Here is a 12,099-nt window from a genome sequence, read left to right as displayed (position 1 = left end):
CCCAGCACTAGCAGCTGGGAACAGCTTGGGGAACATGTGGCCCCCGCATGAGCGCTGTGCTGGATCAGGAAGTGAAGCTGTGGCGGCCTGTAGCTGTCGGCTCGCCACACTCCCCAGCAGGTTTTCCCTGGGCTGTGAGCTGAGCTGACACTCCTCTGCCTGTCCTGCTCCAGGGCTGGCCACCTGACCGAGAAAAAGCCAGCCAGCACATTTCATTGGCCAACCGTGAATGATTGTGTCCCTAAACTGATCCAATCAGAGTGAACCTGAAGACACGTGCTGCAGATGCTGGAACACAAATACCCTCTTTTTTGGATGGATGTTAAGAAGAAAGTAGGTAGCTGCAGGGGCTCCTGGCAGCCGCCTTGGGATGTGAGAGGTGTCCAAACTGGGATGAAGTCAACATTGAGGATGGTAGAGCAGACAAACCACAAGAAACAAGGCTTTGGTCACAAAGGTAGCAGCTGGGTTAAGCCTCTCCTGAAATCTATGCTATCACCGGACTTTCATCATGAACTAATAAACCCTCTTAACAGTTTGAAGCAGCTGTCTCAGGTTTCCTGTTACTTTAAGAAAGACCCCTGATTTGACCAGCAATAAGGGAAACTGATGCTCTCTGATCTCGAAGAGTAAGCACAGGCATACAGTCAAGCCTAATGGAACTGGAATTGGTGAAAGGGTGGTGTAGGGATCCAAGGCTGCTTTTGGGTCCTCTTAACAGCTTCATGTGTCTGCATCCTTCTCCACCCAGCCACTCTCTTTTCCATGACCAGCTGGTGTCTTCAACCCTCTCTGCTGTATCTTTTCTCCACTGCATAGATCCTTCTAAACTCATATTTCTTTGCCTTCCTTTCTGAGTTTGCAAGACCAACTCCAGATCCCCTTCAATGCATCTCTCACCCTCAACATCTGCTGCCAAGGGCCTGATGCCCTCTGCATTTCCCAGTGCAGATTTCTGAGAGCATGAATCTTTTTTTTTTTTTGTCAAATACAATTTATTATTTTTCTTCGCAGTTCTTAACCAGCTGGGCATTCCACCACACCACTGTTGATTTCATCTATGATGTCATGAGGGTGACAGTCATCAACATTGCAGCCCAGAGACTGGGCAGTCCCCAGGATCTTTTTAATGGTTCCAGAGAGTTCTCTAGCTAAAGACCGATGCAGCATCTGTCAGGCAATGCTGACAATCTCATCAAAAGTGATGTTTCCACTGTGCTTAATGTTTTTCTGCTTCTTTCTGTCTCTTGGTGGTTCCTTGATGCCTTTGATGATCAGGGCAGAAGCAGAAGGTACCACCTCAGTCTGGGCCTGTCTGTTCTGAATGGTCAGTTTCACTGTAATCCTCAGAGCCTTCCAATCACCAGTTGCCTTGGTGATGTCATCACCAGTGTTTTTTGGAGATAGACCCAGGGGGCCGATCTTGGGGGCCAGGGCAGATGTCCCACTGACTTCCCTACCAGTGCACCTCAGGTACACGACTTTGATCTCGTTGGGGTGGAACTTAGACGGCATGGTGGAGGCGGCTGGTGTCAGATGAACCCGGATTTGGGAGGACCGAAGAAAGTCGCACCTTGACCTCCTCTGAGCCGAAAGCCGAAATCGAACAGGAATCTTATTATTCCACTTTTTGCCTGTTTAGACATCCCCAGAGATTCTGATTCCACTGTCTTCAGAGAAGACTGGGTATCAGTATTTCTCTAAAGTTTCTCAGATGATCCAAGGGTGTTGCCAAAATCAAGAATCCCTGGTTTTCATAAAGCATTCCGGACTAGCAGATCCCACCTTGGGTCAAGTTCAAGCCCGATCCAGTCAGCTAAGAACAGAGCTACCTGGTCTCAACATACCCAGAGCTGCCCCCATTGGAGACAGGCCCTGTGGAGACAGGCCCCCCATGTGGAGACAGGCCCTGCTTGACATGCTTAGGACAAGACAAACCTAGCACAGAGCTTGGTACCATGCAGTGGCTCCACAGTGACGGATGTTATGAAAATCCTGTCTCTTCTCTAATTCAAGGGTATTCTTTCTATAAAATACACCAGGCTGCAGTAATGCAACTGAGGAAAAGTTGCCAAGGAAGTACCTAGAGAATCTAGGTGCCCATGCTTGGCAAATACACTACACAGCAGGAAAATTCTGATTAATACAATTTACATTTGAGAGTAGTCTCTTCTATTTCAATAAGACTACATCAACGCGGCTTGGAAAAGCCTTATTTTTGGAGGTTATTCAATGACTTATGAAAATATTCATGACCTCTTGTTAAGAGAGAAAAATGGATTTACAATTTATGTAGTGCATGATTCTAATTTGTTTTTAATGTGGGTATATATCTGTATACAAATACACAGAAAAAAGACTGGAACTACAGATGCCAAACAGTTAACTGTGATTCTCAGGTGAGAGTTTTTCTTGTAGCTAAGTGTGTTGGATTTAGAGGACTATTATTCTGAAAGGTCCTTTTACATTTCTGATGATAACACGTTTGTATGGAAGCATGGTTTCAGTAGAATACGGCCTGTATACATCTATGAACAAAATTAAACACTGGCAGCCTTGTACTCCTCCCTACCCCCCACCCTCATTTTCTTGTTTCTAATTTTAATTTTACAGAAGTCTGAATACCGAACTCTGGAACCCACTGCCCTAGGGGATAGCCTGGTAGGAATCTCTCTTCCCTGCTCCAATCCCTTTGGCTTTCCTTGGATTCCAGGCTCTTCCAGCAGGACCTGGCCCTGATTCAGTGGGAGTTCAGAGGAGGGAAATTATTTCCAGCCAGGGAGAATGAAGGGTGACCTCCTGGAGGAGGTGGCATTTGCACGGGGCAATCTGGGCAAACTCCCAGGGAGAAGAGAAAGCAGTGCATGAGCAAACAGGTGGAGGTGGGAGAACGCAGCATGTACGGAAACAAAGACAGTAAATACGGAACTCTGTGCTGTAGGTGAGGCTCCACGGGAGGCCCTGGGTTGCAGCAGGGCTCCTGTTTTCCGGGGGTCTCTGGGCTGGTGGTCAAGCTGCTGGAGCTTCAGGCTAGATGGACTATAGGCAGGGTTCTCCAGTCGCTCAGCTCCTCCTTCCCCTGAACACTCACCTCAGCAAGGGGTGGGGAATGTCCCTCTGGAAAGAGCTTAAGAGACAATGGCCTACCAGTTGGAATACCTAAAATACCAGAGGCAGAGCCTTCAGCACGTGGTCCCAGCTAGGACGGAGGCTCGCGTGGCCAAATCACTGCTTTCAGCATTTTCTGGGGGGAAAGGAAAGCGGATCCACGTAGCAAGATTCTTCTGGGAGGTACATCCTTTCGGTCTGTTTTTTTTCCAAGTGCTAAGGCATCTGCTCCCACATTCATCCTTTTCGTCCAGCTTATCTTTTCATGACTTTGGAGAGCAGTCTTCCTTATCTAGGAAACAAATGGCCTCTGCAGAGAGTTCAAAACAGCCGAGTCATTTATCTGTTTGACATGTGTTTCCCTGTTTGTTTTCTCCAGCCTTGAGACAAGAGTTGTGTCAACTGTGGATGGCTGAGCCCCAGTCACTGGAGAGGCATGAATCAATTTCCAGCTGCATTTATCACTTGCTGCCTTAAATCAAGTCTAATCAATGCTTCCTTCATTTGGTATGGATTGAAACTATATATAACACACTTAGAAAATGGGCGGGAAACGGAGCAGCCGATCACGAACAAAAACTCCATCCATCGGGATCTAGATGGAACGATGTTAAGGAAAGATTTGCAATCTTCGATTTGCTTTCATGGAGACGCCTGACCAAACAGTCACAGAGATTTGTGTTTTTGAAGCTTTAACTTCACTCTATCAGACATGCAATGACATTACATGACAGATCATTTTATACAAGAGGATGTCTGCATCTTCCAAGATTTTATAATTAATATATTCTGAAGAGTTGGTATATTTTTAATACAGCGGCAACTCTAAAGCTGCCTAGAGTTTCCTTCCTATATTGTCTTTCATTCATTTCCATTTCTTTTAGACGTATCTTTTGTCACCATTGACTATATGGGTCAATTTCTAGTTACAAGATAGAAAATAAAAATCTTCTTATAACAGAATAGATATCCAGGAGTTCCCTCTGATTTAGAAGAATTTTATAAAGTCTTATGGCTGAGAAAACTTGATCCTTTCTCTCCTATGCCCAATTCTTGGTAATAGAATTTGATCCATGCAACTCAAATGGATTTTTCACTAGCAGGTGTGAAAACCACCCCCCAGCTGTTCAACCAATTTAGAATGTGGTAGGAGTAGCCCTGTGTCATTTGTAAATTAATCCCGTGCCAGTGAAAGATGATATCAGTGTAGTCCCTGGCACCTAAAACCGATCATGCCCACAGCGAGGCCCCGTGTCGTTCTTCAAGGATAATGGGAGAAGAGACAGAACATAGAAAACAGGTCAATGATAATGCCCTCCCAGAAGATGAGGCAGTGCTGTGATTCACTGATGTAATTAATATTTCTGTCTAATCTGCTGAACTGTGTAGACTTTTACCACGAGCACGCCTCGGAAGCGATTGACAGGGCTCTCATTTTCCAAGGGCTGGCTCCCCCAGCAACCTGTTGTCAGGTAGCTGAAAAGAGCCCCGTGCAGCTCTGGGAAGTGTGACAATAATAATAAACTCTTATGCTGGTTTAATACTTTCCAGTTGATAAAGTGTTTTGGACATGCAGTCTCATCATCCTGTAAGAGAAGCAAAAAAAGTCGTTGTATTCCCATTTCCAAGAGGAAGGGAGAGGTTCAGAGGTTGGCATACCTCCGAACTATGGCTCTGGGTCTCAATGCCTTGTCTCCTCAGCCCCAAGGCCCTGGTTCTTGCCACTGAGCTGCAGCTAGGCAGCTGCTGAGGTCTCCTCCCTGTGCTTTCCCTAACTTTTTATTTTTTCTTCCATCACCCAGGGTTCTTGGGAAATGCATATGGTTATAGGAAATCCCTCGAGTTGCCTGGCAGGTCATCTAGTTAAAAAAAATATTAAAGGCAGCACTTTTGGATGTGTTTTGGGTTACAGACAAGGTATAGTGTTCTTAACTCATCTTAAACAAAGACAGGGTAATGTGATATTACAAAGCTTTAACCCTATGCGAACAAAGAAAGGGTAAAAGTAACGCGGCAGACACGGACTCTAAAATTAAGGCGCTCACTCACATTGTTTTTAAAGCTCATGAGAGTCGTTCAGCGAGTTCCTCTGCTTTGAGGATGTCCGGGAAGGATCATGTTTGCCCATCCTTTGAGGAAGAGAGGAACAGATTTTTCTACCCAAGACAATTCTCACCAAAGTAGATCCTGTTTAGATTCCTAAGTAAGGACAGAAGGTGATGGAAGGAGAAATTTCCACGGCTTTAAACTTTTAGACAAGAGTGGATTTGCTCAACTTGACGTCAGTAGAAGTAAATGAGGGGAATAACAGATAATGCATTTTCAAACTGGCCTCAGGTCATGTGCTACTGAGGAGAAATGCATTCTCAATGGTCACAGGGATTTTGAAGGTCTCTGGGGAGCCTGAGAAAAGTCTTGAACACATTCTAAAAAAGCTGTTACAGTGTTCAGGAGTTAACATGTGTGTCAAATAGCACAGTCACCCCAACTATCCTGTTAATACAAACTGGAATTTATAGTGGAAATACAAATACTTGCAACCTATACAGACCCAGAGTAAAAGGGATCATACCCTTTCCTGAAATAAAAATGCTACTGAGATTAATACATATCAGATTTCATTTCATTTCCTCCCTAAAGCAAATTGGTTTATTTCATTTGTTCATTCATTCAACAAATATTTATGGAGCTCTGAGAATACGGGCACTGATGATTCAGTGGTAACAAGACACGACACAGACATCACTCCCTAGGAGCTTACACTCAAGTGGGAAAATTCACATTTAAATTATTAATGGAGGCTTACGTTTCCAATCAAGATGGAGTAATAGGGACCAGATCAATTTTCCCTCCTGACATAACCAAACAAGAAAAACAGAAATAATACATGAAACCATGGTTTTCAAGACACTGGACATCAGGCAATGAAAGACAGCGATCCCGAGGGATGGAAAACAAACCCCAGGAGCAGTACGAGGGCCTCGCCTACTGCCCTGGAAGAATGTCTAGGCTGCACAGGGAGGGGCGACCCAGGCAGAACCCAATGGACTCCGGAGTTCAGGAGACAGAGCTGGGGGCTTGGGGAGTCCAAGGCAGCCTGAGTCTGCAAGACAGAGTACGGGAGAGGGGAGAGCTGCAGAGAACCCCAGATACCTGGAGAGGGTCGAGGACTCAGAGGACAGCCTATATATGAGACCAGGCAAGAAGCACATGAAAGGATTAGAGGGACCAGTGCTCAGCACTCACACAGGTGTCTACTTCCATCAGCCGGACGAACACTCATAATCCCTGGGGCGTGGGAAAATCGTTCCTTAGGACGGGGAAATAGTTTGTCCTAGACGGGGCACTGTTCCAGACCTGCCTAACAAATTACAAAAGCAAGACCCACAAGGATCAAACTATTTCCAAGTAACTTAACTGCATCCCAAAACAAAGCTAAAGAATATTTATAAGAAGACATATCCAGTACCCAACGAGGTAAAATTCACAATGTTTATCCAATCAAAGATTATCAGGCATGCAAGGATGACTCCCCTGGGGATTTGTATCTAGAATTTATAAAGAACCCTCCACACTCAAAAATAAGAAAAGCAACCCAGCTTAAAAAAATTGGCAAGAGATCTGAACAGACACTTCACCAAAGATATGTGGATGACAAACACGCATGTGAAAAGACGCTCAACGTAACAAGTCTTAAAAACGCAAAATAAAACCAGGAGATACCACTTCACACCTATTAAAATGGTAAAAATGTTAAAAATGGACCACACCAAGTGATGACAAGAATGAGGAAGAAGCGGAGCTCTCACAGGCTGCTGGTGGGCGTGCTAAACGGTACAGCCACTTTGGAAAACAGTTTGGCGGTTTCTTCAACTGTTAAACATACACCTACCATACGGCTCTGTCATTCCACTCCTAGATATTTACCTAAGAGAAATAAGAGCATATGTCCACACAAAGACTTGCACACAAATGTTCATAACAGCTTTATTTGGAACAGCTGAAAGCTGGAAACAACCCAAATGTCCATTTAATGAAATACTACTCAGATATGGGAAAAAAAAACACCCCAAAACCTCGATACATGCTACATCAACGTATCTCAAAATAATTATACTGAATGAAATAAGCCTGACAAAGAAGAGTACATGTTATACGATTCAATTTATATTAAATTCTAGGAAATGCAAACTAACGTACAGTGACGGAGCAGACGGAGGCTTGCCTGGGGAATGGGGGTGGGTGGCGTGCAGAGGCGGGGGCGGGAGAGGGGTGACGAAGGGGCAGCAGGACACTTGGAGATGGGGGGTAAGTACAGCATCTCAACTGCAGTACTGGTTTTATTTGGTGTATGTATCTGTCAACACTTATCACACTATCTGCTTAAGATGTTTGCGGCTTACTGTATGTCCTGCGTATCTCTGTAAAGCTATTCGAAATATTTTAGGGCTCTACCTTCTAGAGATTCTGGCAGAACTATTATTCTCATCTCCAAATATTAATTACACTTTGCTTTAAGAAAAACTTTAGAACTTTATTTTTAAAGGTGCAACAAGAAAACCGACTGGTGTCAACATTAGCTCACTGACAAACAATGTTGTATACACTAAGGAAAAGTACAAAGTGAAAATGAAGAATTCTCATTCGGTCAACAAAACCAGATCTGACGTAATTCTCAATAATGAATGAGACCGCTCAGAGTCAATTCTTGGGTGTCTGCCGGCTGTCTCTCTTCAGCACGCTCTCCAGCAGCAGAGCCCTTGGGCTCAGAAATCTGAACCAAAGTCTCCAGTTGTTCTCCAAGCTCCTGGATTAGAGGCTCAGATGCCCCAGGAGCCCGGGGAGAGGCGAGCGGCTGTCCCTGACCATCATCAGATCCTGGGAGGACCACGCTTCTGCACATCCCACCGTGGTCAGGAAGCAGGGCCGTGCTGCTTTCCTCAACAAAGGGACCGAGCCAGGAAGGCCCTGCCTCCGATTCACCACCTCTGGGCTCCTCGTGTTCCGAGGCTGAGTCCTCGGTCTCAGATGACGTGCTGCTCTCTGATTCCTCCGAATCGCTTGTCTCAGAGCTGGAGGAAGGCGTCTGCTGCCCGGAAGTGCATCGGGCTCCTGCTTTCGATGCAGCTTCTTCCTCCTGGACCAAGAGTGCCGCTGCTTCCAGTTCCTGCAGTTCCAACCCCAGCTGGGCCTTGCTCGGGGATGCCTTCTTTAAGGCTTCCGCAAGAGCTGCCAACTTTCTGGACCTTGAAGACCATTTTAAGAAGAAATGTTAGGACTGTTCATTAACTGGTCTGGGGATAACGGGGTCCACAGCTTAAAGAGATAACAAAATAAAGTTGGACCCATACTTCATATGGCACACAGGATGAATCCCCAAACAGATCAATGATACGAATGGAAAAAAGGAACCAAGTATTACAAGGAAACGCAGTAGATTTCCCTCATGAGCCTAGAATGAGGAAGGCCTTTCTAACTAGGACTCAAAATCCAGAAGCCACAAAAGAAAGGCAAAGATTGATAAATTCAACTAATAAAAATCAACAAGTTCTGTAGGGCAAAAAGAAAAAAAAAATTACAGGAAAAGTCAAAAGGCTAATGCAAAATTGAGAAAAATATTTGCAATTCATATCACAAAACAAGGCCTAGTTCCTCTAACAGAGTTCTTAAAAATGCAAATAATAATCCATCAGGAAAATGGGCAAAAGACACAAGCAGACAATTCTCATACAAAGAAATACAAATGGCTCTTAAATATATGAAAAGATGTTCAACAACTTCAGTCAAATAAGAGAAATACAAATTAAAGTCGTGCTGAGATATATTTCTCATTTATCAGATTGGCAAAAATCCAAACATTTGGTAACACTGCCAGCAAGGCTGTGGAGGAAAGGCGCTTTCATACACTGCTGGTGAGAGAGTTAACAGCTACAGTCCTGATGAAGGAGAACCCGGCAATACCTTTCAAAACTGAAAACGTACATACCCTTGACGCAAGCAAACCCGCATCTGGAAATTAAACACGTAGGCTACACGACGCAGGCCCAAGGTACTATTTACTGTGGCATTGTTTCTAATACTCCAAAATAAGAAACACCCAAATGTCCATCAACGTGGCATATGGCTATGGCATATCCACACGAGGGAAAAGTCTACAGCTATGTAACGGATGAGGCTCTCCAGGGGCTAACCCAGATATATTGTTTAACAACAAAAGGCCTGCCATATGTATATGCTGCCTTCTATGTTAAACACACACAACAAAGGAAAGAAATAAAAACGTATTTTATTTGCTTGTACACTTATCCATGAACTCTGGAGAGCTACAGAAAACACTAATATTTATGTGGAGGGGGGCATTGCAGGAGCTGGAAAGATGGAAGATGATGGTGAGAGGGAGACTTGTCACCGCATATTGGTTTTTATTTTTTATTTTTAAAATTTTCATTACAGTATAGTTGATTTACAATGCTGTGTTAGTTTCTGCTGTACAGCACAGTGAATCAGTTATACATATATCCACTCTTTTTTAGATTCCTTTCCCATATAGGTCGTTAGAGAGTATTGAGTAGAGTTCCCTGTGCTATACGGTAGGTCCTTATTAGTTACCTGTTTTATATATGGTAGTGTGTATATGTCAATCCCAATCTCCCAATTTATCCCTCCCCCCGCTTCCCCCTTGTTAACCGTAACTTTGTTTTCTACATCTGTGACTCTATTTCTGTTTTGTAAATAAGTTCATTTGTACCCTTTTTTTAGATTCCACATATAAGCAATATCACACAATATAAAAATATGGAACACTTCACAAATTTGCGTGTCATCCTTGCACAGGGGCCATGCTAATCTTCTCTGTATTGTTCCAATTTTAGTATCTGTGCTGCTGAACCAAGCACTATTGTTCATTTTTAAACCTATGTGAATGGAGTACCTATTCAAATTTTTTCACTAAAAAAGAAAAAAAAAAGCAGTATCAGAGAGCGACATGGAGTGCTTTTTATTTTTAGCAGAAAACCATCTCATGCTGTTTTAGAGGATATTTTTGCCACATTTATAACATTATATTATACTGAACAGATAAATTTTTTCATGAACTTGGATTCATTTTAGTAGTTCTGTTTCTGAAGCAACGTGTAAAGCATACTGCAGTTCTCCAAAAACGATATCTTTGCTGTTCCATAGAGGAAAATCTGGTGTGACAAGTGAAAAAAAGTGGCAATGAGTGACATGTCTTCTGGGTTTCCCTAGCTCCAAAGATTAAATGAGTGGCTTGAGACAAACTGGATGAGGTGAGTTCACAGGATAAAGTCATTCGTCAAAGCGAAGTCCATCCCATAATACTGGGGAAATGAGGCTTCATTTCAATAGAGCTAAAGTGATAGACGGGGACTTGGGGACTTTCATCTAAGTGCCTGGATGTACCTGAGACCCCTTTGTCTCAAAATACTTAACAAAACAACGAGCTTCCGCGCCCCGCCCCCGGCCCTCCACAAGTGTAACCAGGACCCGAAGCTTCCACTGCAGTCAGTGTCCAAGGGAGGGTAGGACAAGGACAATGGCCGTCATGGATGCACAACTTTCTCTTAAATGAGGAAAACCCTGTGTCTCGGTGCTGGAATTGCCAGAGCTTAGAAAAGGAAAGATGGTCCGGGGTAGAGAGGAAAACCTGGATGAGATCCACTAGAGTTGGTGAATGATTCCCAAAGGGCTATAACTCTGAGTGAACTCTGGTGGGTTTGAGACATCTTTAAAAACACAGTTATGAAATAAGATGATTGCAATATAATCTACATCCATGTCCAAGACAGCTGTAGACGATGTCCACCATATATCTTGAAACCTTGGCTACCAGTGGCCACGGATCTGGTCAGAGCCAGTGGACCAGTTTAAAACTTCCTTACTGCGAGGCCTTGCCAGCCTAAGGACTAGTTCACTGCCATCTTTCTCACTGAAAAAGGTCCTCCCTCTCTGCGTAATGACACACAGCTTTAAGAGCTAAAGAGCCATGAACTCGGGAAAGAAGACAATGCCTCGCATTAAATCATCACATGCAAAATAAAAATCTGAAATAAAAGCCTTTACACTTCAGTAACCACACGCCTCACATGTTTAAGAGCCATGATAAACACCTCTGACACTATATGAAGGACGACGTTCCACAAACGTCTCACTGCACTTGCTCCTAACGACAACCCTATGAATCAGCTTCATTTCTATCCCCACGTGACAGATGGTGAAACAGAAGCTTGGAGAGGTTAAGAGACCAGCTGAAGTTCACCCCGCTGACGAGGGGCAGTCAGGACGGGAAGCCCAGGCCTCTGAGCTCCCGCACTCTCTCTTCTCCACCACAGGGCCTCCCAGGAATTCCCAGGCTCTGAAAAGCTTCCCTTCTTAAGCCCACATTCTTGATTCCTTCCCAACGTGATACCACTCAACACCTCAAAGGAGCAAGTTCTGACTTGCCTAAGGCCCAGAATTCTCCAGAGAAACTATGACTGGTTCCTTTAGCTCAGCAATCTTAAATGGAGTATACATCTAAGCTTTACCTACAGAGGTTGTAGAATCCCAGGGGAAAAAATGTGAATTACTTTTGCGGATATTCGTGAATACAGTAGATATATCTACTCAAGTTAAAATTATTTGTATTTTTGTTATTGTCTACTATAAAAATATTACATCTGTCACTTATAACTGCATAAATTTGGAATTTCAAAGCTCCCTACCTGTCATCTTGGCTCTTTTCAGAAAGCATCCCTCACAATGCTGGGACTAAAAAGTGTCAACTCTAACAGGCAGGAAAGTGGCAAGGATGAGGCACAGGACCCAAACAGAAACTCGTGCCTCTTACCAGCTGAGATGACTTTTTATTCTTCAGAGAAAAGTTTGCTTCTCACTTTTAGCACTATATTATGTTTAAAATGACCCATTTATATAATGTGTGTAAAAAATGGATTATATGTTTCTTTTTTTTATTCCTTGCCACCCTGATTC

The 12,099-nt window shown here is 43.8% G+C and overlaps 2 protein-coding genes and 1 non-coding gene across 3 annotated transcripts in view; all 3 read right to left on the bottom strand.

Moving 5' to 3' along the window:
- Positions 1 to 1,133: 1,133 nt before the first annotated feature.
- LOC137773689 (large ribosomal subunit protein uL11-like) lies at positions 1,134 to 1,548 on the bottom strand. Its single transcript, XM_068558555.1, has one exon. It carries the CDS (start codon positions 1,513 to 1,515, stop codon positions 1,174 to 1,176), a length of 342 nt encoding a protein of 113 aa, XP_068414656.1. The 5' UTR covers positions 1,516 to 1,548; the 3' UTR covers positions 1,134 to 1,173.
- A 5,548-nt stretch (positions 1,549 to 7,096) lies between these two features.
- The window catches only part of SHQ1 (SHQ1, H/ACA ribonucleoprotein assembly factor), an 88,772-nt gene continuing 83,769 nt past the window's right edge, over positions 7,097 to 12,099 (bottom strand). Inside the window, 2 exon segments of the mRNA XM_068557637.1 lie at positions 7,097 to 7,852; positions 7,854 to 8,354. Of these exon segments, the coding sequence (XP_068413738.1) occupies positions 7,810 to 7,852; positions 7,854 to 8,354 (544 nt within the window). The 3' untranslated portion in view covers positions 7,097 to 7,809.
- LOC137774348 (U6 spliceosomal RNA) lies at positions 9,898 to 10,004 on the bottom strand. The gene has a single exon (XR_011075870.1). It is a non-coding gene; the product is annotated as a U6 spliceosomal RNA (small nuclear RNA).

The sequence above is a fragment of the Eschrichtius robustus genome, chromosome 12, assembly GCF_028021215.1.
Source record: "Eschrichtius robustus isolate mEscRob2 chromosome 12, mEscRob2.pri, whole genome shotgun sequence".
Classification (NCBI taxonomy): Eukaryota; Metazoa; Chordata; class Mammalia; order Artiodactyla; family Eschrichtiidae; genus Eschrichtius; species Eschrichtius robustus.
Note: the sequence above shows the minus strand (reverse complement) of the source record. Positions and strands in the feature narration are given on the sequence as shown.

Bases quoted from the DNA above. Each gene is read 5' to 3' on its own strand.
- LOC137773689 (XM_068558555.1), bottom strand. From the start codon at position 1,515: ATGCCGTCTAAGTTCCACCCCAACGAGATCAAAGTCGTGTACCTGAGG.